General features: G+C 42.2%; 2 protein-coding genes across 2 annotated transcripts; one reads left to right on the top strand and one right to left on the bottom strand.

Moving 5' to 3' along the window:
* Positions 1-14: 14 nt before the first annotated feature.
* myh7ba (myosin, heavy chain 7B, cardiac muscle, beta a) lies at positions 15-15,528 on the top strand. The gene is made up of 44 exons (XM_023399002.2): positions 15-61; positions 341-502; positions 1,086-1,189; positions 1,345-1,488; positions 1,686-1,842; positions 1,954-1,981; positions 2,282-2,389; positions 2,968-2,971; positions 3,114-3,206; positions 3,307-3,370; positions 3,465-3,563; positions 3,646-3,749; positions 3,856-3,994; positions 4,091-4,209; positions 4,595-4,744; positions 5,019-5,189; positions 5,269-5,448; positions 5,541-5,673; positions 5,755-5,831; positions 6,148-6,235; positions 6,318-6,435; positions 6,540-6,663; positions 7,143-7,279; positions 9,242-9,497; positions 9,592-9,834; positions 10,015-10,191; positions 10,322-10,467; positions 10,556-10,646; positions 10,729-11,118; positions 11,211-11,337; positions 11,429-11,547; positions 11,672-11,868; positions 11,957-12,140; positions 12,389-12,554; positions 12,648-12,772; positions 12,878-12,993; positions 13,117-13,309; positions 13,411-13,614; positions 13,902-14,027; positions 14,241-14,411; positions 14,555-14,659; positions 14,767-14,862; positions 15,029-15,163; positions 15,411-15,528. Exons 2-44 carry the CDS (start codon positions 406-408, stop codon positions 15,420-15,422), a joined length of 5,817 nt encoding a protein of 1,938 aa, XP_023254770.1. The 5' UTR covers positions 15-61; positions 341-405; the 3' UTR covers positions 15,423-15,528.
* Positions 15,529-15,577: 49 nt separating this feature from the next.
* Positions 15,578-27,901, bottom strand: trpc4apa (transient receptor potential cation channel, subfamily C, member 4 associated protein a). Its single transcript, XM_023399003.2, has 18 exons — positions 27,744-27,901; positions 25,386-25,514; positions 25,141-25,257; positions 24,961-25,018; positions 24,791-24,846; positions 24,474-24,602; positions 22,704-22,905; positions 22,430-22,615; positions 22,196-22,338; positions 21,964-22,095; positions 21,814-21,872; positions 21,529-21,714; positions 21,244-21,334; positions 20,987-21,127; positions 20,754-20,865; positions 20,431-20,543; positions 19,984-20,190; positions 15,578-18,405 (listed from the first exon to the last, which is right to left on the bottom strand). Exons 1-18 carry the CDS (start codon positions 27,867-27,869, stop codon positions 18,268-18,270), a joined length of 2,325 nt encoding a protein of 774 aa, XP_023254771.1. The 5' UTR covers positions 27,870-27,901; the 3' UTR covers positions 15,578-18,267.
* Positions 27,902-27,950: the final 49 nt, after the last annotated feature.

The raw sequence follows: 27,950 nt of genomic DNA, 5'->3' as shown, positions 1-27,950 counted from the left end.
CCAAGCTGTTATTTCGTTGTGGTCGTCCTGAGGTCAGTGGACAACTTTTAGCCTTGGTTTGGTAGGTCGATCATCACGCATTTTACGCACGGGTTGGTTCCCCTTTAAAACGTCTTATTGAGTCTTAATTTCACTCTCACCACCGTAGTTCACCTTCGCTGGCACGTGTAGACTTTTTGTTCTCATTTGGTGATAGTGGATTTGCGCTCTTTACGCACGAGAAGTGTTTTCACGGCCACGCATTGTTTTCATCAGTAACGGAGGGCTGAAGTAACAAAAACAACTTTAACAACAAAGTAACAACTACTGACTAACACAAAGCTTTGTTTTCTTACCAAAGGAATTCCACAACTCGACTGTGTCACTGGTGCGTCCGGGTTTTGGGGCCGGAGAGGAGTTGCCACCATGTCTCGCTTTGACACGAAGGAGTTCGGGGAGGCTGCACCGTTTTTACGCAAATCTGAGCTGCAGCTGCTGGCGGCGCACACCGTCGCTTTTGACGGTAGGCCTAATAAGGACACCCCAAAGAAACGGAACCTTATAGGGTACATTACATTAAAAAGATTTATATCATAATCAAATATCGTTTTGGATGGAATATTAAAATTTGTATCAGTCGTTAAATGAGGTAAAAAAAACAGCAGGTGATATCAGATAATGATTCGTCATTACAGCTTCATTTTCTCGCACTGTTTTGAAGAGAGAATGAACAGTGTTGAAACTGCATAATGTGTGTAAATAATATCAGTTTATTCAAGATAATTGCTCTGGAGCTGTTGGATTGATTTCTGTTGTTTTTTTAAAACTAAAATGTCACAATTTTCAAATATTTCATTGTAAAATTGTGATTAAAAACTAGTATAAAATATTATTATTATTACAATAAGAAACAGTAAGAGAAATAAGATAAGAGAAATCAACTTAACGACACATAAGCTTATTTGTGTAACACTTTAACTTTGTGATGATTTCATTAATTGGTTCAATTGGACTGTTTTATTCTCTGTTGGATTGAGTTTTGGTGATGGCTCAATTTTCCAAAACCCTCCTACTAAATGCTCCTCGCCCCTCTGCTGTGCTGTCAGGTAAGAAGCGAGCCTGGATCCCTGATGAAAAAGAGGCGTACATTGAGATTGAGATCAAGGAGCTCAGAGGTGACAAAGTCATTGTTGATACCAAAGATGGGAGGGTAAGTCATCATCCATCCACCAACATATTTTCTTTGATCACTGTTGTCATTGTCAGGAATGAATAAAAACCTGAAGTACAGACACTTGGACATCTACAGTATGTACAGCACCGTCCCATGAGCCCCTCCTCATGTCTGCCTGTTTGTTTCTCTAGACTCTGACAGTGAAGGAGGGTGACATCCAGCAGATGAATCCTCCTAAATTTGACATGATCGAAGACATGGCCATGCTGACGCACCTCAACGAGGCCTCTGTGCTGTTCAACCTGCGCAGACGCTACTCTGCCTGGATGATCTATGTGAGTATCCCACTGATGGTGCTTCCCCTCTCCCATGTTTCCATGTTGTCCAAAGGGCAAAACTACCCAGATTAAATTACAGAGTTAAACTATGAACTTGAGCAATGTCAACCTGTCCGTGCCAAGATTGATCATTTTGGTTTAATGTGATGTAACAAGGTGAGTTAATCTTGCATCATGTCCTCTGGTCTCCTCAGACCTACTCCGGGCTCTTCTGTGTGACAGTGAATCCATACAAATGGCTGCCTGTCTACACAGCCCCTGTGGTCGCTGTCTACAAAGGCAAACGCCGCTCTGAGGTGCCGCCGCACATCTATTCCATAGCAGACAATGCCTACAATGACATGCTGCGCAGTGAGTGTTTTCATACACTATAAAATAAAATATTATGTTATAAAAGATTACAACAAGCATATAAGCACTGATACATAATCTAAACACATATACTTATTTTCTCCTCGTCAGATCGGGAGAACCAGTCCATGCTCATCACGTAAGTATCAACTGCTTGAAACTCGTATTTTTTGTCTTGTTTCAAGTCACAAACTAGAGAAGAAGCAGACAGTCAGTAACTGTACGAGCTGCCATATAACATGTAGACTCTCCACATGAAGCCAGATTTTTTTCATTAAAGTTTTTGACTTTGGCTGAAATCTATTCCTCACTTTTTTCTCTTTTTCTCTGTTTTGTAACCTGTAGTGATTTTGACTGACACCACCTTTACCAGTTTTGTGAACCGTTTTTTTCTGTACCTGTTTGTATGTACACTTTGTTATTTTTCACACTCCTATAGCGGAGAATCCGGTGCTGGCAAAACTGTCAACACGAAACGTGTCATTCAGTATTTTGCCATTGTGGCAGCTCTTGGGGAAACAACTGCCAAAAAAGGAGTAAGGCTGATGTGGCAACCCATATTTTTGTTTTCCACCATCCTTTTTAAAACTTTTTTTGCTATATTTTATTTCTATTTTCTTCATTTTTCTGGTCCCAGGAATCCTTCAGTGTATTCCCTTTAAACTGTGTCCATACATTTTCCTCACTGTCAAAGTGGTGAATGTGAGAACTGATTATATTCATGTCTAAGTCTTTACCTTCATGTGTTGTGTTGCCATTTCCAGCCACTCTGCTTTGCTTCCTCATTGATTTTTGAATTATTTTTCTTTTCCCCTTTCCATGTCATTTCTTTTTTGTTTGGCTCAAAAAAATTTTTCCATTATCTTCCCCTTTGCTTTGATTTTTGGTTTTTGACTTTTCTATGTTGTTTGACGCTCGTTTTTCCTCCCTTTTTCTCCCCTGCGTTCACCACACTTCATCATATAAAACAAGGTGGCCATTGGGGTTTTTTTTTACCACAGCTTTAACAACCAGTTTCTAATTTTCCAGTCGGTCATAGTGTTTCCCCTTTGGTTTTGAAAACATTATTTGATCACACTTGACATGATGTCACACTCACAGGCTTCTAACCTTCTTCTTTTGCAGCAAGGTCCTGCCACTAAAACAGGGGTGAGTTTTAGCTTTAAGCTAAATAAATGCAGCTGCATTGTGTTTAACAGCAATTTCAAATAAACTGTGAATTGTAAAAAAAAATAGTGTAACTTTACATTTGACTTACTTTTCTCTTCTAGGGGACTCTGGAGGATCAGATCATCGAGGCGAACCCGGCCATGGAGGCGTTTGGTAACGCCAAAACGCTAAGAAACGACAACTCATCCCGTTTTGTGAGTACCTGGAAATTTCCAGTGTATTGTATGTACATTTAATATTCTAAATATAATGTTGTTTTTTTTTCTCATAAATGTTTCAATCAAATTCCTGCAGGGAAAGTTCATTAGGATCCATTTTGGACCCACCGGCAAACTGGCCTCAGCTGATATAGATATATGTGAGTCGATGGTCCTTTAACACGGTGCATTTCTCATTTCGTTTCATGTCTGATATGAACATGTGGACATGACGCACCTTTCCCTGTCCTACAGATCTTCTGGAAAAATCCAGAGTGATATTTCAGCAGCCCGGTGAGAGGAGCTACCACATCTACTACCAGATCATGTCGCAGAAGAAACCAGAACTGTTAGGTCAGTCACCGCGGCTGCTTGAGATGTTTTTATCTGCACTACTGCAGGACTGTGACATGACCCTGATTTTTCTTTGTTTCAGACATGCTGCTGGTGTCCTCCAACCCATATGACTTCCACTTCTGCTCGCAGGGCGTCACCACTGTGGAGAACCTGGATGACGGACAGGAGCTGATGGCCACTGATGTGAGAACTTTTATCTTTTCCGTACGGAGAGAAATTCTGCTGCATGTGAGAGCAGAACACTGACCGGATCCAGTTGTAAGAAAACTTCTTCTTTCCCTCTCTGCAGCACGCCATGGACATCCTCGGCTTCCTGCCCGATGAGAAGTATGGCTGCTATAAAATCGTTGGAGCCATCATGCAATTTGGCAACATGAAATTCAAGCAAAAGCAGCGCGAGGAGCAGGCGGAGGCCGACGGCACTGAAAGTAAGAACCAGTGACGTGATATCTGCCGCAAAAACAACTACACAGTTAAAAGCAAGTTTGTGATTCTTTTTTTTTTTTGCCTTGTTTGGTGACCAGGTGCAGACAAGGCCTCGTTCCTGATGGGAGTCAGTTCAGCTGACCTCATCAAGGGCCTCCTCCACCCAAGGGTGAAGGTGGGGAACGAGTATGTGGTGAAGGGACAGAACGTAGAACAGGTGAGGAGACGTGACGTCTGATGTCTGCGTTTCTGTTTTGTTATTTCAGGTTTTGGTAATGTGACATATTGTGTTCTTCATCAGAAACACAGACGATATAACTGAACAACAAATCAATCAATATGTCACATAGATAAAAGCAGAAGTGTAGCATGAAAGCTGCTGTACATGTTCAGCTTCGCCTCAGTCTGCTTGACGACTAGTATGCTGATGAGGGACAGCTTCTTAATCCTCGGTCGATCAATACACTCGCCACTCCACGCACACTAGAATCTGGTTTCTAAGCAACAGGGGCTATCCATGTGAATGACAGCTGTTCTCCTCCTGTGTGTGTGTGCGTGTGTGTGTGTGTGTGTGTGTGTGTATTTGTGCATGGGTGGTGAAGGTGAACTACGCCGTCGGTGCTCTGGCCAAAGCCACGTATGACCGCATGTTCAAATGGCTTGTGGGGCGCATCAACCGGACCCTGTACACCTCCCTTCCTCGCCAGTACTTCATAGGAGTCCTGGACATCGCCGGATTTGAGATCTTTGATGTAAGTTGATCTATAATACAAATATTTTTCATGTTAATACAGATATTAAAGTTGTCTTTATTAAAAAAAAGATCAGACTGGTTTTCTGGTTTTTGTTTAAAACCAACAGGTTCTCTGTTTGTGTCTCACTTTCTCTCTCTCTCTCTCTCTCTCTCTCTCTCTCTCTCTCTCTCTCTCTCTCGCAGTGGTGAATTAGCTCCAGAATGAATCTCATGTTTTTCATGCTGTTCACTTCTAATGCTTCCTCTGAACACCTGTTGCGCTTTTATTGCAGCTCAATAGCTTCGAGCAGCTGTGCATCAACTTCACAAACGAGAAACTGCAACAGTTTTTCAACCACCACATGTTCATCCTGGAGCAGGAGGAGTACAAGCGCGAGGGCATCGAGTGGACCTTCATTGACTTCGGGTTGGACCTTCAAGCTTGCATTGATCTCATTGAAAAGGTAAACAAAGTCTTGTGTTCATAACAGGCAAAGTTTAATCACAGAGAAGTATTAGATTAACACGCTGCTCTTCCTCCAGCCACTGGGCATCATGTCCATCCTTGAAGAGGAGTGCATGTTCCCAAAGGCCACAGACAGCAGCTTTAAAGCCAAGATGTATGATAATCACATTGGCAAGTCGCCTAATTTCCAAAAGCCGCGGCCAGACAAGAAACGCAAGTACGAGGCCCATTTTGAGCTGATGCACTACGCTGGAGTGGTGAGTGTGTTCCTCATTAAAGAACTGAGACAGGTCACAACATTAATTGTTACACAGTTCAATAATTTGTGTGTCCCTGCTGTGTTTCACAGGTGCCATATAACATCATTGGCTGGCTGGACAAAAACAAAGACCCACTAAATGAGACGGTGGTTGCATGTTTCCAGAAGTCTGCCAACAAGCTGCTAGCTTCTCTGTACGAGAACTACATCGGCTCAGACTCAGGTAGAGTAAACAGGATTCTGACCGCAGCATGTAGTCCTCCTTAAGATGGTCAAATTAATCACCCAGCTAATTACCTTTCAGCATCTGACCCAAAGCCTGGCACCAAAGAGAAGAGGAAGAAGGCAGCCTCTTTCCAGACGGTGTCTCAGCTTCACAAGGTGAGCCTGACAACACAGTGTAAAATGGCCCATTACTGATGAATGTAGACAATGTGAGAAGTTGTTGGCATCTCTGGACAGCTGGGAAGGAGGCAGTTAAGACTTGCAGTGATGTTTAGGGCAATGATCACATGAACATCACTTTAAGTCTGTGCTGGCTCCTCTCTCCTTCACATCAAGGGTTTCACGTGAGGAACACAAAGAGTTTTACATGAAGGTTCTGTTGCTATTTATTGCAATAAGTTGAGGTTTTAATAGTAGAATAGTCACTTCATTTTTTATTGACTCATTGAACCTCATTTCTCCTTTACTCCAGGAAAATCTGAACAAGCTGATGACCAACCTTCGCAGCACCCAGCCCCACTTTGTTCGCTGCATCATCCCTAATGAGAGCAAGACTCCAGGTAACACACAGCACAGTCATGACATATCGTCAGGGGCTACGTGATAGGGACGAGACTAATGTTTGAAACCCGTTCTGCGCAGGGATCATGGATCCATTCTTGGTGCTGCACCAGCTGCGCTGCAACGGAGTGCTGGAGGGCATCAGGATCTGCAGAAAGGGCTTCCCCAACCGCATCCTCTACGCTGAGTTCAAACAACGGTGAGACAAACTACAGACACACAGAGAAGGCAAAACTCACTTTTTTAGATGTCATGGGGGTCATGACGACAATCAGTCCTGAAACGTTCTTTTCGTATATCCAGCTATCGCATCCTGAATCCACATGCCATCCCAGATGATAAGTTTGTGGACAGCAGGAAAGCTGCAGAGAAGCTGCTGGCCTCCCTGGATATCGACCACAACCAGTACAAATTTGGACACACAAAGGTAGAGGGCAGCAGCTTGTGTGTGACACAGAGCCTGTGGTTTGCGTTGAAACACATTAAATTACCCAACAGTATATAAAGTAGTTAAAATGAGCTCAGACTATACTATACTATTATACACTATAATTTAAAAATGGTGTTCACACATTATTGCATCAGTATTAATAATCAAGTAATAAATGAATTATAATAATATAATATGTTTTTGATACTTACAGTACATTTAGCTGATAGCAATGTGGTATTGCTTCATATAAATACTTCTGTATGACAAAATAACCAGACAGCCCTACAATTGGTCAATGATCTAGAAATGGGAAGCCCAGCCTTAATGACTTTAATCTATTTAAATTAGTATGTGATCATAGATCTTTGAACTTGTGATCCATTCTCAGTTATCATTTATCTGGGGTTATGTGGGTTATGTGTTCTTTATTCTTTAAAGCTGTGTTGTTAACTTTCTTTCCTTTCTTCATGTAGGTGTTCTTCAAGGCCGGCCTGCTGGGTCACCTCGAGGAGCTGAGGGACGAACGTTTGGCCAAAGTCCTGACGCTGCTGCAGGCAGCCGCTCGTGGTAAAATCATGAGGATGGAGCTGCTGAGGATGATGGAAAGAAGGTAAAAGGCTATCATGACTTTTACATTTGTCATCACAATCAGACTATAAAATGTGTTCAGGGGCACAGGGAAACCTTTACGCTTTATACCTCACAGGAAGGTGAAGACATGAGTACAAAAAAAAAAGAAAGACCTCCAACACCAGTTGCTTCTGTGAACAGGTTCAATAGCAACACGATCAGCCGCGAGCCTTTCAGCTTGTGATACACTATACCTTAGTGTTCACTCCCTCACTCTAGTATGCGTGGCATGCAAGGGCAGTGTTATCAGCGTGTGTGAGACGTGTGCTTGCCCTTGTATGGTTACCAGGCATGTGTGTGGCCCTTCTGTTAATAAGGGCCCCACTCACACACACACACACACACACACACGCACACATACACCACTCTCACAGGTCTCCGTCCATTCTCTCCATCCGCTCCCTCTAAATTAAACAATGCTGACGGTGTCCTCAGAGCCAGGTGGCGACATGTGTCAAGTGGCAGCTGCTCTGGCCCTCCCTAAAAATACAACCCTCGGCCCCCTCCCTGGATGCCCAGTGGCCCCTGGCCCCTTTTGTCCGCGGCGCCTGTACTTCTAAGTGAGTGCATTGATGGAATATGTGGAGGGTGGCAGAGGATTAAAGCCGGCCCTTGGACAGAGGGTTTTAGTTCCTAAATAAACACAGACGCTCACCTTTGAGAGGCACCCGGCATGGAGTCATGTCAAACATGTATCAGCTCCCCCAGCCTCCTTCAGTCACCTTCCACCCTAGCGTGTGCACACTCACTCAAACTCAACCCCTAAACACTGACAGGAAGTCCTTGACCAATCTGCTCAGGGTCCATATTTAGGGCTGTGAGACGCCATCCTACTGAGACTAAATCAATCTAGTAACCCTGTTTGGTCACAGTCTTGAAACATCAAAAGCATCATTAGGTGTATGATTTCATGGCCCGTCCCTCAGTGTATGATTAGACACAAGGGAGTAGATAGTTGCAGGATTGTTGCCAAAAATCAGGCACCAAGGAGTGACTAAACAAGTGACTAAATAAATAAACGGAAGTCCAGGATAAATCTTTGTGACCTTCTCCTGATGTACTTGCTCTCAATTTCCCTTCTTATTTTAAAGTGCTGTAAGGTCTGCAGCAACCTTTTTCGGCTGGTCCTCAACAGAAGGGCAACACTGAGTGACAGAGTTGAGTGATCCTAGTTGCACTATTGGTCGGCTAAATATCATGTGACTGAGATGGAGTTTCCCCATTGGCTAGATATTCTATAGAATAGATAATCTGTTGCTTCTAACTTTCTCTCTGAGTGATCATTTTACAAGTAAATATAGCGGAAATCACAGCACTGTCTTCGTCTTTAATTTATGTGTTTGGTCATTTAGTCAGACGATGTCACTGTTATAAAATCAGGATTTTAGCAGCAGATCAGCTGCTTGAAAATGGCTGGGAAGTTAACATGCAGTTGTAATGGGCCGCTTTTCAGTTACTATTTCCAACTTGTTTGTTGTCTGACAAAAGAAACAGAAACACATGTAAATTCAACTGTATTAAAATACTGTTTTTCAATTACTTTTAAATATCCATTTTAAACAATTTGACCTGTGCAGCTAAAGCAATTTCACCCACTTATAAATTATGTTTACATATATTTAGGTACTTTAACTTTATTTATTACTTGTAGCTGTCTATTCGAGCTGTATCCATTACTCATCTTAACTGTTTAGACCTCTCTGCTCGCTTACTAACTAGTTGTCATGTCACTCTCAAATGCAACCTACAGTAAGGCCCTCAGGTGTTCCAGCTCAATAATATGTAGATGTAATTTTAAACTATGTTTTTTTAAATTAGTTAAGCTACCCCAAAATCGTTCGACAAAACCTTCTTAGCAACTGCAGAGATAACCTGACAAGAATTTTTTAGTGGTAGGAAAAACCTCACTCTGTCTCTCTCTTTTATTTGTTCCCATTTTCAGGGAAGCTCTGATGATCATCCAGTGGAACATCCGGGCCTTCAACGCTGTCAAGCACTGGCCCTGGATGAAGCTCTTCTTCAAAATAAAGCCTCTACTGAAGAGCGCTGCCACAGAGAAAGAGCTGGCCTCTCTGAAGGAGGAGCTGGCGAAGCTGAAGGAGGCTCTGGAGAAATCCGAGGTCAAGCGGAAAGAGTTGGAGGAGAGGCAGGTTAGCCTGATCCAAGAGAAGAATGACCTCTCTCTACAGCTGCAGGCAGTAAGTGACGTACAGTATTCAAACATTCAGCTTGGAGAAATGTAGTGCTTCAATGCACTTAACACTTTTACGTCTTTTACTCTCTATCCCATAGGAGCAGGATAACCTGGCAGATGCTGAGGACCGCTGTGAACTGCTCATCAAAACTAAGATCCAGCTGGAGGCCAAAGTGAAAGAAATCATGGAGAGGCTGGAGGATGAGGAGGAGATGAGCGCTAATGTGCTCGCCAAGAAGCGCAAGCTCGAGGACGAGTGTGCCGAGCTGAAGAAAGACATTGACGATCTGGAGATCACTCTGGCTAAAGTGGAGAAGGAAAAACATGCCACTGAGAACAAGGTGAGGAGAGTAGAAAAGGAGAACAGTGAGTTGCCTCCGCACAGTGCTAAAAGGTCACAAAAAGATCCACTGCACATTTAGTGGCTTGTAATAAAGTGTGTGAGTGGAAAAAGAAAAAAAATATGTCTTTGGTTTCTCATTTTCTAAGTGTCATGTTTCCTTTCTTCTTATGCCTTGCAGGTGAAGAACCTGATTGAGGAAATGGCAGCTCTGGATGAAACCATATTGAAGCTGACCAAGGAGAAGAAGGCTCTACAGGAGGCTCATCAGCAGACCCTGGATGACCTGCAGGCAGAGGAAGACAAAGTCAACACTCTGACCAAAGCCAAGGCAAAGCTGGAGCAACAAGTAGATGATGTGAGTTTTTTTTTTTATCATTTTAAAAAGCAGAGGAAAAAATATACTGTTATTTCATTTAGTCCACATGGGTAACATTATATACATACAATAATATGTAACATTTCTTTACCATCCTAATGTGAATCAGCTCGAGGGCTCACTGGAACAAGAGAAGAAACTGCGTATGGACTTGGAACGGGTCAAACGCAAACTGGAGGGAGATCTGAAACTCTCCTTGGAGTCTGTTATGGACCTGGAGAACGACAAACAGCAACTTGAAGAGAAGCTGAAAAAGTGAGTTATCATATAGCTACAGTAAAAGCATCATAATTTTGTCTTTGAAGGAATTAAGAAGTAATGATTACCAAATATTTTCTACCAGGAAAGACTTTGAAATGAATGAGATGAGCACAAGGATTGAGGATGAGCAAGCCTTGGTGAATCAGCTCCAGAAGAAGATAAAAGAGTTACAGGTGCAAAATAGTCTTTTGACCTCTGATAGAGCCGTTATGAAACGTAATTTTGAAGAAAAAACTGACCACTGTTTTCCTCCAGGCTCGTACAGAGGAGCTGGAGGAAGAACTTGAGGCCGACCGGTCTTGTAGGGCCAAGGTGGAGAAGCAACGCGGTGATGTGGCTCGAGAGCTGGAGGAGCTGAGCGAGCGCCTGGAAGAGGCTGGTGGGGCCACCTCTGCCCAGATCGAGATTAACAAAAAAAGAGAGTCCGATTTTCTGAAGCTGAGGCGAGACCTGGAGGAAGCCATGCTGCACCACGAGGCCACGACAGCGACTTTGCGGAAGAAGCACGCCGACAGCGTCGCAGAGCTGAGCGAGCAGATCGACAGCCTGCAGAGAGTCAAACAGAAGCTGGAGAAGGAGAGGAGCGAGGCCAAGATGGAGGCTGACGATCTGGCCTCCACTGTGGAACAGCTTTCCAAGGGCAAGGTAGATAGATGAACAAGAAACATATTGTGAGATGTAAAGCAGAAACGTGCCTAACAATCCCTAAAAAAAAAAAAAAAAATTCTTGTCTGCAGGCTACTTCAGAGAAAATGTGCCGCCTGTATGAAGACCAAATGAATGAGGCTAAAGCCAAGGCTGAAGAGCTCCAGAGGCAGCTCAACGAAACCAACACCCAAAGGGCCCGAGCTCAGGCTGAGAGTGGTAAAGACCTTTCATTTTATCATAAATCTCACAAACAGATTGCACAGACTGGTTAGTAAACACAGAAACATTTGTTCTCCTCTCGATATAGCCGAGCTGGGCAGGAAGCTTGAGGAACGCGAATCCATGGTCTCTCAGCTCCAGCGTGCCAAGAACTCCTTCAGCCAGAATGTGGAGGAGCTTAAGAAACAGCTGGAGGAGGAGAATAAGGTCAGCTACCTATCAATGCATCAGTTAGTGGTTATTATCTACAAGGCTGGTTGCTAACTTGTAGAGATTCAGAGTTCCTCCAGTTAAGCTAACTTGTCTCCACCATCATGATTGGTCCTTAAAGGCTAAGAGTGCCCTGGCTCATGCACTGCAGTCATCTCGCCACGACTGTGATCTTCTCCGAGAGCAGTATGATGAGGAGCAGGAGGCCAAGGCTGAGCTGCAGAGAGCTCTGTCCAAGGCCAACGCTGAGGTGGCTCAGTGGAGGACTAAGTATGAAACTGATGCCATCCAGAGGACTGAGGAGCTGGAGGAAGCCAAGTGAGTGAGATGTATTTGGAAAGAATCAGATGGCGCAGAATGAGTTCAGTTGACGGGATGTAAGTCAAATTTGTTTGCCTCTCTTTAGGAAAAAGCTGGTGACACGTCTGCAGGAGGCTGAAGAGACGGTGGAAGCATCCAATGCCAAGTGCTCCTCCCTGGAGAAGACCAAACATCGACTCCAGACAGAGATCGAGGACCTGGTCATTGACCTGGAGCGTTCTAATGCTGCAGCCGCTGCCCTCGACAAGAAGCAACGCAACTTTGACAAGGTACTGGCAAAGAGAAGCTGGGACAGACATGTTTAAAAGTAAATGTGCTTCCTGTTGACATATACTACAGAGGATTGCATTTGCTTCCCCTAAGGGATAAAACCCTAATTTGTCTCTACCCGAGTTGGGTACTGGTACAATTTATAGTATGTCCATCTGTGGCGGTGGGCTCCATTGTAACTCTAATTTCTCCACTGAAGAAGAGATGCACTTTAAAAGCTGTAGATAAGTCTAATTTTGCCCTCCAGGTGCTGGCTGAGTGGAGACAGAAATATGAGGAGTGCCAGTCGGAGCTGGAGACCTCTCAAAAAGAGTCTCGTGGTCTGAGCACAGAGCTCTTCAAACTGAAGAATTCTTATGAGGAGACCCTGGATCATCTGGAGACCATCAAGAGGGAGAACAAAAACCTCCAAGGTACAGCTGACATCTTTAAATCCCAGCTGGAAAGTTGCATTAAAGAAACTTAACATGAACAAATGCACTACTTTTCTATCTCTACTTCCCCAGAGGAGATTGTTGACCTGTCTGATCAAATCAGTCACGGAGCGAAGACCATCCATGAGCTGGAGAAGATGAAGAAGGGTCTGGACATGGAGAAGAGTGAGATTCAAGCTGCACTGGAGGAAGCTGAAGTAAGCAGTTTGTTATCTTCTCTCACTATTTGTGGTCTGTGGGATAATCCTGACTGAGGGTTATATCTTCAAGCATTAAGTGGTCTGGCTGACTGTCTGTCTCAGGGCACTCTGGAGCATGAAGAGAGCAAAACTCTCAGGATCCAGCTTGAGCTAAACCAGATCAAGGCCGACGTTGACAGGAAGCTGGCAGAGAAGGATGAGGAAATTGACAATCTTCGGTGAGCTTTATTTTTTACCCTTTTCGTCCTGGTTTATAGCAGATCTGAGATTCATTCCACATCAACCACTCCACATACACTGCATCCTTCTAATCTTTCTATTCCCACCACATCACCTTCCAGTCGTAACCACCAGAGAACACTGGAGTCCATGCAGGCCACCTTGGATGCCGAGGCTAAGTCTCGCAACGAGGCAGTGCGTCTGAGGAAGAAGATGGAGGGCGACCTGAATGAGATGGAGGTGCAGCTGAACCACGCCAACAGGCAGGCCTCTGAGTCCCAGAAACTCCTGAGAAACCTGCAGGTTCAGATCAAGGTGAGTCCATACGGCAGCTAACCGGTCAGATTAATTAGTACATACATTTCCACTGTTACATTAAACAAAATATTGTGCTTGTACTTGATCTGTGACTCCAGGACATTCAACTGGAGTTGGATGAGACTATTCACCAGAATGAGGAGCTGAAGGAGCAGGTAGCGGTAACTGAGCGCCGAAACAACCTGCTGGCTGCTGAGGTGGAGGAGCTCAGGGCTCTGCTGGAGCAGAACGATCGTGCGCGCAAGCTAGCTGAACATGAGCTGCTTGAGGCCACCGAGAGGGTCAACCTGTTGCACTCTCAGGTAGGAAGATTCAAAACCACCCTGCAGTGCATTAAATAAAACAAATGAGCTTATCAAAGATTGGTCACATACTTTCAGTAGTTGGGCATGAAGATGGTATTTTGTTTTCCTAGCTAGCTACTCTTAGTGGTTGTTAGTTGAAAATATTCTGCTCTAATCATTGGTATGTTATGCTAGATGCCATGGAATCCTGGCTAGTTTTGGAAATGAAAGATGCCATATTGAAAACAAAATGAATTCATAGTTAAATCATGAAAGACGTCTTTAAACTGATTGTCTTGCTCCAGAACACTGGGCTCATCAACCAGAAGAAGAAGTTGGAGAGCGATCTTTCCATGCTGTCGAATGAGGTTGACGATGCTGTTCAGGAGTGCCACAATGCAGAGGAGAAGGCCAAAAAGGCCATCACTGATGTAAGATAGTGAATAAACAATATATAAAGTGCAAGAGTTTAAGACCTTAAGCTATAAGACATTTGCACTACAAGATATCACATACAGGATGATAGATATCCTGATTACCTACCCTCTTAAATAAACATCTGGCCTGTTGATGATGCTGCGGTTGCTTCCAGTCCAGTTTGGGATAACTTCTGCTCCTTTAACACTGATCTTCCATATTTGTAGGCGGCCATGATGGCAGAGGAGCTGAAGAAAGAGCAGGATACCAGCGCCCATCTGGAAAGGATGAAGAAGAACATGGAGCAAACCATAAAGGACCTGCAGATGCGTCTGGATGAGGCTGAGCAGATAGCTCTCAAGGGTGGCAAGAAGCAGGTTCAGAAGCTGGAGGCCAGGGTAAGAGCTGAAATTTATGAAGTCAATGTCTCATTTGCTAAAACTTGTAACTGGTGAGTTTTTATTATTATTATTATTATTAATAATAATAATAATAATAATAATAGTAATAATAATAATAATGTAATTGATCTCGCTGGTAGGTGAAAGAACTGGAGACTGAACTGGAGTCTGAGCAAAAGAAGAGTCAGGAGTATCAGAAGGTAGTGCGCAAGTATGAGAGGAGAATCAAAGAGCTGTCCTACCAGGTAAACCACTGTCTGCACAAAGAGCATGATGGGGTATAAAATATGAATGCATGTTTTTTTTTAACAACAACAAAAAAGGATAAGAGCTCCCTTGGGTGTTTGTGCAGGCTGAGGAAGACAAGAAGAACCTGGTCCGTCTGCAGGACCTCATCGACAAGCTGCAGGTCAAGGTGAAGAGTTACAAGAGACAGGCTGAAGAAGCGGTGAGTCAGCACTTTACTATCGGTGTGCTCTTAGTGATAAGTGATCATTTGAGTCACATTATTAATCGCAGCTGGATTGCTGAAGTGGAAAAGTAACTGAAGAGCCTGAGCGTCCCTTCAGTTCACTGCACACTACATATCGCTCTTGGTCTCCTCGTCTCTGCAGGAGGAGCAGGCGAACACCAACTTGTCTAAGTACAGGAAGCTCCAGCATGAGCTCGACGATGCAGAGGAGAGGGCTGATATGGCCGAATCACAGGTCAACAAGCTTCGGGTCCGCACCCGCGACCAAGGCAACAAGGTTGGTAAATACATGTAATACATTTCGTATTACAGTATGATGCAGAATTGTATGACCTTTGGAAGAATTTATTAAAATTAGCCGGCGGGCTTCATAACAAGAACTAATCTTAGAAGAGACTGGATGTAATCCTCTGTTGAAGATGACCTCACATAGCCCTCTCATGTGATCTCTGGTGTGGTCATGAGTAACTCTATGACACTGTGTATGTGGTTGCTAACAAACACCCCTGTCTTGTGTATTTCAGCTTGCTGAGTGATGCGGTGAGGCTGAACGCCGCAGCCAAACATATCACAGCTAGCCAGCTGCAACAGCTGTGCTTGACTGTGTGGACACACCCAAATAAAGACTTTTAAATCTTTAAATATGACTTTTGAGTGTGTTAATATGTGACAAAGATAGAAACCCAACAAAGAAGGTCTAAAGAAGAATTTATTATATTATTAATTTGACAAACAGTTGTTAAATAAGGAAAATGAAGTTAAACACCAGCATTAGAGGAGTACCATGAGGATTAAAGCTGGTTACAGAAGTGGTTATAGCTGAATGTGAAACTGAAACATGAATCTTCTGTTTGTTTGATGGTCACACAGGATTAGTAAGACGTGTGCAGAAGTGAATTTTTAACAACCATTTGAGAGTTTCATCACGAACTATCCACTATCAGCATCTCGTAATAGTTTCTTTTCATCATAATTTCCACAGATGCTGTTGATCCTGGTGAAGTGAGATACAATCATATTTGATCAAAAAAGCACCACATGGTCCGAGTTTTGAGTGAGTTCAGAAATGGCTGCAACACGTGTCTAATAATATTCTCATCATGCCAAACATTACATAAATCTACAGTTAACAAAGTCAAAATATCAGGGACCTAAAGTAAAAGTCAAATTGTGTGTTGTATTAAACACTATGCAGCATGTTCTTGGCCAAGAGGATAAGATTTCACCGTTTTCTATACAAACTAATGATTGAATGGAATCTAAGGCCTTCTAGGAGCAAAACACCACATACACAACTGCTGAGAACCAATTCTCCTGTGCATCATACAGAGGGATCAGTCTCAGAAATTCAGATCACAAAGCTACAGAAGTCAGGGATTGTTTATGTAGTTGCTGACAACATTCATGTTTTTATAGCAATAGCTTCATTGACGTCTGTGGTGGATGACTGAAGTGATAAGTGGGATTAAGATCCATGATAATACATGATCAGTACTAACAACGCAACATCACTGCAGAAGTACCCTGTGTCAAATCACATCATGTTAGACATTAGCATTTATCTTGGGCATCCAGCAAGAAAGTGAATGTGTAAGAGAGAAGCACTTGCGAAGTGCAATTGCACTAACTTCACTGCAAAGCACAAAAGATGAACTCTAATTCAAAGTATGTGCACACCCATCAAGAGATTTTTAAGACATGCTGAATGAAAGCTAGAAAACAAGGAAACATTTCTGGTTAATTAGCTTCAAAGCAAATAAAAGGCTTCAAACGTGTTAAAAGGACGTGTGTTTGCATCCCAAGGCGGCATAGCACTAATAACTCATGGCATCAGGGGCCAACTGTATAAATGCCCATATACATTCACATGAACATGTAGTACGACTCATGACATGTTGGGAGTAAAACTGTACACTTGTCATTTTAAGTGATTTGATCTGTACGGTATCCGGATAGAATATGAGGTAGCTCATTCATTTGTACTTATCACGGGTTCGGCCTGTTTTAATTTGGGACACCAAATATCTGTTCAGCTCCGCATCTTCCATTTCCACTAAACAGCTGCACATTCAGGCCATGGACACATCAACACAGCCGTGCTCTCTGCTTCTTCTCAATCCAAACTAAAGATAGAGTGGTGGCACCGAGCAAAAAGAGCCATCACATGGAAAGATTGTCATTCTCAGATTGTAGTCTGAGATTTTGAGAAATACCAGAGAAAGTGGTAGACTTTAAATCCAATGATGACGGTGATGGGCTGAAGGCTAATTCACATAAAACAAACTTTGTGTGGACTGGAACAATTAAAGTGGTATCTTAACACTAGCACCTGCATAGTTTATTCTCTTCCCAAAGCATCTCTCACAGCACGGATACAAATTCTGTTACAAAATGAAGGTTTTTTTAATTAACAAATGTGTTAAGATATAATAAACAATAAAAACAATTTCATCTGTGCAATGTTTTATTCTACAGTTTATCCAGAGCTAAAAGCCATTGTTTTCAACAACACAAAAATAAATCAGCAAAAATAACCTGGAAAAGAGACGAGTCCCTGGGTGAAGCTTCTGAAGCCCCAACAGAGTGGATGGTTTTAGGTGAGAGGAGCCCCGTGTGATTTGTGAAACATGTCAGCCGGCCCACAAGCTACCTAAATGTTCCAAGTAGAGCCAGAAAGCACCAATCAACAACAAGCCACCTAATAAAATAGACCCACAGACAGGTTAAATGAAAATGCTGTTCATTGAGAAGACCCCTGCAAAAACTCCAATTTTACCAGTTTTCTCCACTGGTCAGGAAGTGGAGTGGCATGGAGTCAACAGAGAGTGTGTAGGTAGTGGGAGGTTGAGGCCGCTCCCTCCTGGCAGCCCTGTGACGCACCACTGACCTGCACATCTGGGTGACAGTTTAATCTGTGGCCATTTCCAAACCAAGTCCATGTGAAAAGAATTTTTTTTTCTAACATATAATTTGTTGAATCATACATATTTTTTTCATAGAATTTTGTATAGGTTATATAAAAGGCTCTATCTGAATTTCACCTAAAGCAAACAACCAATGCAGGTGTCATTCCTCAAGTCTTTTAATTGTCTGTTATACGATGTTGGTGATCTGGGATGGGCCAACAGGTTTCCTTTGAAGAAGAGCAGTAACTCAGTGAGAGGACGAACGCCGGGCAAATTATGTCCCCTTATATCTGTGATGACAGCCTCCATGCGTAGGTACAGACAGCAAACAGGTGAGTCTTTACATCCAGAAACGCAGTCACAAAGCACCTGGATGGCTCAGATAAGTAGAGTTGTCACCAGCTTTAGGTGTCCATGCTCCCTGTGACCCTCTGCCCTGTCCCACCCCCAGCGCAGTGAGTGCACATGCTGGAGGTCAATCTTCCAGCAGGTCTCTGTCCAGATCCATGAAAGGCTCATCAATGTAGCTCGCTATGGCACACAGAGAAGTCCTGTCTGAGCCCAGCAGCACTGACACCGTCTCCTTCCAGTAGCTGAAGGGGATACAGGAGCTCTGAGGAGAGAAACCAGAGAGGAATTAGAACAATAAAACTCATTTTAATTTACTGCTCGTCACTTAATTAGCTAGTTAACCACAATATCTGGTGAGCTAGAAGCTTGCATGCAATGGTATGAAGCTGTATGCATGTATGAAATGGTTGGTAGCATCAATTCGTTGTCAACCTAGTCATCTTGTGTAAAGGACAGTTTACATGCTCGGAAAAATCAGCTTTGCTTAGCTGTATGCCTGATATCTAGTGGATCTGATGCTACATATGTATGAAGTGGAGTATTTCACCATTAACAAATAACCGTAATTGAGATTAAATCACAGTGATCAACCTTGTGTTCACATGTGACAACATTTACAGCAATGTAAATTGCCACTACAAACAATAATAATAGTTTAGGGTTGTATATATATACACACACACACACTTGAAACATTATGAAACTTTGTTGGTACTGAAGAAGCCATGACTGACATTTTTGGCCACTTGGGGGCAGCGGAACAAGCAAAAACACAGCATTCAAACCACCTTATAAAGTTGTTAGGGAATAACAAGTTAGCCATCAGCTGACTATTTACACATCCTGTAGATATGGAGCAACATTGAATTCATTAGGACTCATGCTTGTGGTCAGTTGGTGAATGTTAAGGCCAATATTAACTCACCTTTAAACCCACATTTTGGTCCTACCAAACCCCTGAGAGAAACATCTGGCTCTTTACCTGCTAAATGCTCCACTGTGTTAACTTGCTAGCCTCTAACTTTGTCTGTTTGCTGTTTGGTACCTGGCAGGTGGTGTACAGTGCATTTATGAGAGCAAGACAAATACTGCATTAGCACAAAGCCTCTAACAGTATAAAAAGTGTTTGTTAAAGTTGACTGAGATAATACGTGTAGTAAATGTTCAGTTCAAGGGGGCTGGAGAAAAGTACACTAAATCTTATTCATTAAACATATATTCACAATATCAGTCACTACTTATGTTTTTGAGATCATTTACATGTATACAGAATTTGTCTTTCAAGACCTATTCTATGGTTTTTTGTGTACAGCCACTTTGTCACTGCATAGACACGGTATCAGTTGTGGTTGCTCATTGATTTGCATCAACAAGAACAGCCGATGATGATGAACACTGAAAAGCAAAACTAAACGTTTTTTTTTTTCCACCAATCAGTTTCCTTCAGTGGAAAAAGAGGTACTTCGTGATTTGTTGAAAGATTTCCAAATCTGCAAGACAACTCTTACCGATACTGAACACAATACAGCATTTTTTAAATCACCTGTCTCTTGGAATTTTTTGGAACATTTTAGCCAGTGTTGCTGTTTAAAGTTGTTAAACAAACTGGTTTTACAGCCTAGTCACACAAATGTCACTATGACACAGTACTGTAATCACTTTAGGTCTTTGTTTTTCCCAGCATGCATATCCATGATTTCAAAACACTGAACCTTAACAGTAGAGAATGAGAGGAGACTCTCAGTTGCTGCTTGTGTGATGCAGCTGATGTAGACTTTGGTGAGATGAAGATATTTGCTTAAATTTCAAGTGTATGCAGGAAAGAGCGAGAGCTACTCACATTCTCCAGACAGGTGCTATCTTTGTCCTTGTTGAGGTAGTGGCGCTGCCAGAAGCGCAGTAGGTTGTGGAAGTTGTTGAGCAGGCAGCCCGGGTACTTCTCAGCATATTCCTTCTCCCGTAGGGCGTTGAGGTAGAAGGGCAGTTTAGCCTTTCTTCTGGCCAGCATCAAGATCACCAAACTGGTGTTTAAACAGCTCACATTCTCCTGCAGGGAAAAAGGATGGGGTGGATACAAAAAGGAACAAGAATGAGTTAGAAAGTGTTTTGGACCACAACCCTAACAGATACAAATTAAACAAATGTTATTATTAGCTGACATTAATTTAAGTTTAGACTAAAATTGTCTTTCATTCATCTGGTTAAATTTTTGAGACAAAGAATTCCTTATTCTTCAATGATTTGAGTTTCTCTGTACTCGTGTGACAAAATGAAAATTAAACAAGACCTGTGTGAGAGTCTGTACGTTGATGATCGTGATCAGTCGAAAGAGGAAGGAAAGCCTGTTCTCAACTCTGGCCATGTAGGACAGCAGGCAGCACTCAGACAGTACCTCCACCACTGGGGGGGGGGGGGCAAAACACTGAAATCAATGTTTTAACTCTTGCAGGAATAGCACTTCCACTTTAAATGACTTGTTAAGCAACAACTGTGTTTTCAGATGTATCCATGTTAGTATGGACATGGCCTAACATTATCTGTCAACTTAGGTGGGGTTGGTCAGAATATTGTATCACTGGTCTACATGTGTAACTTGCCATTCTGGTTTACCTTTGACATCTTCAGTCTGGCTCTCAAAGCGGTCCAATGACAGGACAATGCAGCGCACCAGCATGTTAGAGTCCACCAAAGAACTGTTGATCTGCGTCAGGAAGGTCTGAAACTACAGAGGAGACACCAAGATATATCATTAGACAGTCTTGTTCATGCAACACACAAATTGAGAAAAGAATGTAAGCATATACAAAACCTTTTTATAGGGCATATAAGGTGTACAATTATACCTTCTCTGGAGTGTTGACATATTTGTTGAATCTTTTGAAGGCATCAATGTTGAACTTCATGAGCTCTCCCAGAAGATCAAAGTAGCTCTGTAGGACATCTCGGGAGGTACAGCCACTATCTATGATACAGAACAGGATGTGCTGTCGAGGGATGGAAGCAGACAGTGAGGTGAATCAAGAGAAGTCAAAAATGAAGGAGAGATCTTTGTGATGATATGGACTACGGAATGAGAAAAGCAATCTGTGGTTGTACATACCTCTAGTAATCCCCTCTTCAGGAGGAACATTTGGTCTGCATAGGAGGTGGCTCCTCTGAGAAAACTTTCCACTGCCCTCGCCTGCCAGAATCTACATATGCAACAGAAAGAGTCAGCAAAACTACAAAAAGCAGAACTACACAGACAAATCTTGAGAAATCTTTTTTCAAAAGAAGCAGTCTTTTCTCTCCATGATAGGGGTGTTCGACTTTTTCCAAATAGGTTGACACTTAAAATATCAACATCTTCATCTCCCTCTTGATCTTTGAAATGCACAATGCTGACCTGAAGGAGGAGTCTGGAGGTTCCCTCTTCATGACAGCGAGGAGGCGTGTGAGGAGGCCTTTCTTCCCATCACACACTAGGCTTCTGTCTGTGTTGACCAGAGCTTCCACCTCAGGGATGTTAGCCTTCATGGATATGGCACTCAGTTCATTCAGCTCCTGGCTATTCAGCAGGAGGTACTTGTTCCTGAAAGACAGGAAACATATTTTAAAAAAACAAACTCTGCTAATGTAAAACGTAAAACAAGAAGTTAGATCCAAGGCGACTCAATTAAGGGTCACTTACTCATGGTGATCACTGAAACTCTGGAGTAGCCGCAAAAACTGGATTTTGAAGGAAATTTCCTGTATGATGACAATAAAGAAAGTTAATGGCTATGTTAAATTTAATTACCCAGAGCCAGTTTCCAAATAGTGTGATGTTAAAAGTTCATACTGGACTACAGTCGCAGTTCTCATTCTGGCCGTGCACCACATGATTTGAAGCAGTGTATTTCCTCCAGATTAGCTTGTCAAAAAGGTTATTGAGCCCTGGGATGAGACGAAACTCAGCCAGCATCTTGTGCACCTGTGCGCAGAGACACAATACAGTAGTCAAAAAACTACACTCTGCTTAGAGCCAACACTCTCACTTAAACCTCAAATGGAGGAGATGTGTTGTTAAGTACCTGGTTCCTCTGTCGGCCCATGAGAAGGACACATAGCACATAGAGCACTTCCACTTTATACATGATTTCATGGACGATCTTCATGGACTGGGGCAGTCGATGTCTCAGCGGGCTGGTGGCCAAGGAACTCTCATCTGATGACTCTGAAAGTCAGGGGAAAAAAGTTATCTCAGACAAAGTTTGTAAGATTTAAGTAAGCTGAATAAAAAGCAGCACAAGTGGCTGTGGTGTCACCTGTACTGCTTTGTTCAGCGTCCTCAGTAGCCATCTGCATAAGGGCATCCAGCACCAGAGCATTGTCCAGCCATGTGTACCAGTCCTCCAGCTCCTGCAGGAAGTTCGCTCCTGTGGCCTCAGACACCTTTCTAGTGGCCAGCTTACACAGCCGTTCAATGAACCCAGGGATGTTCAGCAGGGTTACTGCAAAGAATAACATTTGACAGTTCACAATTTACTGATCCATATGTTACATAGTCTGTTTGGGCTCTGTTCCTCAAAGACAACTTACCCTGGTTGACCTCTGCCCGTGAGGGGCTAGCATTGCGTTTCTGCTGGGCATTTTTGGCGAGCAGGGTGTGCTTGTCATCGTTACCTACATCAGGTTCTGAGATGGTGACAGACAGGATGCGGCAGAAGTTGGCCAGCTGTTGTTGGTCAAAGCTTTGGACCAGGCCTGACAGGTTGGGGATGCCTTCTAACTGGATCATCTCCTTAAAAATGCAAACACATGAACTGTTACCAATCTGAAAGCAGACTGGAATCAGAAATACAACATTGTCACACTTAACAAGATGTGAGATTAACCCTGAATTTGTTACCTGCTAAAAATGTAGTAGTTTTTACCATATCTAAGTAAATCAGTTTATGGATCTATCAAAAAGTAACTTCAATATATTGCCACAGGGAAAAGCACTGTCTGAAGATTACTTCTTTAGGTCCAGTAAATTATCCCTGTAAGTTATGCCTGTGCATACATCATCTTCTCTAGGACCTTTAATCCACACAAGGAAAGCAAATAGATTGTAATGCTTTAAGAGGCTATTTAAAAACAGTCACAAAGGAGGATGTGTGTTTTTTTCATACACTAAATTCTCCATTGCTGAGAAAACAGTTTTGAAAACAATAGATGCCTTTGCAAGTTGCTAGATGTTATTGTAACCACTAACTTTTCTATGCAAGCTCATGATGAATACAATGATTACATGATACAATGATACATGATTGCAATGCCCTTCTATGTTGCTACATTCCTTATTAACAAATGTAAGAGGCCTTAAAGCAGCATGATACTTCTGCCATGGTGTTGCAGAGGTTTAAAATGTCAACTGTCGTAGAACTATTGCAAATGATACAGACATGTTGTGCATAGCACCTTATCAGTCAGGCAGTGTGCATTATATACCTTAAACATTCCTAGTAACATTCTCTCACTTCATTATATAAAGTGAGGAGGTGGTTAGCACTGGCAATACCTTAAAATACCACAAAATATTAATTTACTGTGTCTGCCATAATTACTAAGCGGAAGAACTTCCCTCACTGAACTGCTCCTGATCATCTTTGCAAAGTCGCCTACTTTTTTGCAATCACCCTGAGGCTCTGATGTATAAATAATTAAGTTACCAATGGATGATTAAGTAATTGTAATTTTTGAGGAGAAGCACAAGCTATAATTAGAGGGTCGTAAGAGTCTACATGTAGGCACCAGAGAAACCTTGTTGGTAGAAGCATTTAGAAGATTTTATAACATGACCAGAATCAGGAATAATTGCGTCTGGCTTAAAAAATAAAAAAATAAAAAGAAAGCAAAAGAAGATTTGCGCAGCTGTCTGGTAAATTGTAGCACTGACACAAAAGAAAGGTAATCAGAGACAGAGACACAAATTTTAAAATGTTGATTAATATTAAGAGAATTTAAAGTGGAGCACAGCATGAGTCTGAAATTAAGGCACTGTTGTGCCATTAGGGTGTTAGCAGTTCTGCTGGGCATAATGTTTTGGCATTAGAGGTGTCTGCACATGGACAAGAGCCATCAGACAGCAATATACATTTATCTTCAGAACAAAGATTAAAAGGTCATTATTTCCACAGAAAAATTAATTAAGATTAAATATTAATTAGACTGATTTTTCAGAAACAGTAGCACAGAAAATTGATGTTTTCTGCCAAATCTCACTGAATAAAATGACTTTGCAGACCCTTTAACTCTTGAGTTAAGAAGGGTAATAAACAATGATTAATACTGATGCTGAAGATTTGATCCAAGTATAACTCTGACCTTTTTGACTCCAAGAATATCTTCAATTAGAGTAGCAGTCTGTAGGAAGGTCTTCTTGTTTGTCATCAGGGTGAAGAGAAACAGAACAAAGTCATCCCTCGCTGCCAGGCTCTTCGTGACCCCCTCCGTCTATGAATTGAAAGAAGAAAATTTGCCCATTCATATCTGTAAAAACTGCCCTGTTTTGAGACAATATAACTGCACAAACCAACTGCAGAGAAAATACTTCTAGCTTTATACATGTGCTAAGTTGAAGCAAGGTATGATGCACCTCTGACATTTCTCTGGTACGTAACAAAATGTAATAGGATACTTACACATATACAACAGTTGTAGAGAACACTAAGGCAGTCCTTAACCAAGTCATCATTCACTGTTGTAACAGAAACACAGGCGTCTAAATTCAGTTCAATTATCTTCATGTAAAAACATATTAACTTCCCAATAAAAGCAGACATGTGCACAGATGTAATGTCAGCCTACTTACTTTTGGGTTTTTTCTTCTGCATAGTTAGTGTAGGTCTCATCAAGATCTCCACAAGCAGCTTCAGGAGAACAGTAAAATGAACATTTAATATGTTTTTTTATGTCTCAGTATGAGTTGTTCTACACATTACAACTGATTCTCCAAAGGGAACAAATTTCAGTGTCTCTGAGTCAAACTTACATCAACTCCACCAAAGAGGTCAAAGGTGTATGTGTTGGGGAAGGTGGATTCCTGAGCGGTCTTCCTGTCCTCTGTGACAAAAGACATGGCCTCCATGGAGAGATGGGATGATAATACCTGACAAAAACCATTGTTCACATGTAATTTACATCACCCACGCTCCAAAGGGAAACATTCACCATCAAGTGACGAAAAGCAGTAATTCCACAGCATCATTGTTGGATGGACTAATGCTGTGAGACTACCTTAAGAAAGTTGTGGGCATGGGAGAGGTCACTGTTGGGATGGCTGCTCTCGTAGAGCTTCTGCAGCAGAGTAGGGATGCCATTCCACTTGGCCCGTTTATCTCTCTCCTGGAGCAGGCCTCCTGGGAGCTATGACATATAATTAGAGTCAAACTTAAACAGTGTGATATACACAGTGAAAATGCATGTTTATTTGTAATAAGGCTTCAGCAAGGTTTTAAAGGAATATTTTTGCTTGTACTAGTGGATGTCAGGACGCAATCCTGAGATCAACTTAAACTTTATTTAATTTAAAGAGAACAGAAACTAAAAGCAGTTTCAGCAGAGTTTTATTATATCCCTGTTATACCTAAAACCATGTGACTTGAGAGTCCTAGCCTGGCTAATAGTCAGTGAGTGCACATGTATTGTGGACCAAGGCCATAAAGCGCAGCAGAATCTTAAAGTTGACCCTACAGTTTACTGGACGCCAACAGAGTGTACTAATCATAGGTGTGCTGTGTTGAATTTTTTCCCTCATTAGGAATAAAATCTTGTGGGGCATTCTGAATTGAGGTTTCTGGAAAGGTCACAGAAGAGGGTGTTTTCTATATTTACCAAATAGATTTATTGCCTCTGCAAGTAATGAATGCACGCACACATTTTCTGTCTTACTGTTGAAACCCTTTTAAAATACAAGGCTGTGACAATTGTATGAATTTAGAGAAACGCTTATGGAAAATTCCATAATACGTAACCCAAACAATTCAATGTAAAAATGCTGAGATAATTTTATCTTTCTGCAAGGAACAAACATTTTGTAAAATGTGGCATTCACAAGAAGCTCACTCAGATGTTCCATAGCTTCTATTCATTCTAAATGGTGAATAATAAATGCTGATTCCGTAATTCACGCATCAGAGGCCAAAAACCAACTGTCAACCATTTTAAATTTGAAAATTATAATACTGACAGTCAATGCAGCGCCTAGGTGCTACAAATTGCCCGCATGGGGCAAGTTTGTTATATTCAGCTGTAATTAACATTAAAAGATAATCTGTAGAAACTTTGGGTCCACAGTGAATTCCTCTCACACTTTGATGCAAACAGGACAGAAAAAATAACCTAGGAATGTTTTTGTGTTGTCTGTTACAGCTTTTGGCCCACTGATGACACCTGACGACCTACACTCCTGAATGCCTTCACTGACATCAAAAAACCATCATTAATGTGATGTGATTTGTTAATAGCACCGACATGATACCAGTGTACAGTATATCATGGTAGCTGGCCCAACAGTCTCTGATCAACCTGGGGAAAGTGGTCGCATTCAACAGGACATTATAAGAGGATATTGTCATATAATAGACGCTTTCTGTTTGTGTCACCAATGAGAGGCACTACCTTAAGCTACCTCGAAAACTGCAAGTCAGCAAGGAAGGTAAAAGGCAAGACACTGACACGCAGAAATAATGCAGGGGAACTGGAATAAATTGTTTTATTGGCTTTGCAATTCAACGGTTTAATGGTGGGTGTGTAGCATAGCAAGTGAAAGGAGATACACGGCGAATAAATGAGTCAAATGCACAGGAGCGACGTCAACATGCATAAGGACTAGGAAAAAAACATAACAGCTGACGTAAACTAGCGTTCTAATCAAAACTAACCGGACCAATATGTTCTCCAAAGGTACATATGTCACGTAAATGTTTGTTTGTGTGAAAATAAAAATAAACCCGCTAACATTCCCTTGTCCAAACAGCTGTTGTGGCGTATCCATTTATGGAAACGATAGTTATTGTGGTTAGTGTGTCGTTACGTAATCACCTGAGCTGTTCAGCTGGCTTAGCTAGCTAGCTGACGTTACCCTATTTGCTAACATTAGCAAACGTTACTGCCGTTGATTAACACTGGGTGATTTAAGCCCTTCCAAAATTAAACTATGGGCTCTCCAGTGACACTGGAACTCCAATGCCCGATATAAACAACATTATCCCGTCAAACTTTCAGTTCAACGTGTATTTATGTCGTATTTCACCTGGCCTATAATGCTAAGCTAACGTGGAGCTAACAACAAAGACCCATTTGAAGCGGAGCTTGCTTCATACACTTGTAGTGCTAACGTTATTTTGCTTGTCACTGAGCAAATACTGTTTTACAGAACTCAATTATGTCAAAGTTTAAGGTTTACGTTTTAAAAAACACCCTGTCGTGTCGTAGCTAGCTGTAAAGCCAAAGCTGACAAGATAGACTACATGTCCAGTCAAGTCTCCAGGACAACGTCTTCGTTTTCAGGCTAGATTCCAAGCGCAAGTCCCTGGCCTCACTCGATCAACTTTCTGATGTGTTTATTGGCGTAACATGCATCATTTCTCTTACCTGTGTCCCTCGACTGTAACCCTGGCCAGTAATCTTACTGGCCGTGAACTTTGTGACAATATTATTGTTGCAATTTCTTCGTTTTCCTCCAGTACAAGAGGACTCGGACCCCAGAAGCGTCGCCATTATTTCTTCTTCCTGAACTGAACTGTTCGGGCAGGAAGTGGAAAGCTTTGATGAATTATTGGAGGTAATTAAGCGGCACCT

Source organism: Seriola lalandi, unplaced genomic scaffold (genome assembly GCF_002814215.2).
Source record: "Seriola lalandi dorsalis isolate HSWRI2012SDOR001 ecotype SW California unplaced genomic scaffold, Sedor1 jcf7180002050280, whole genome shotgun sequence".
Taxonomy (NCBI): domain Eukaryota; kingdom Metazoa; phylum Chordata; class Actinopteri; order Carangiformes; family Carangidae; genus Seriola; species Seriola lalandi.
This window is presented reverse-complemented; position numbering and strand designations above follow the sequence as displayed.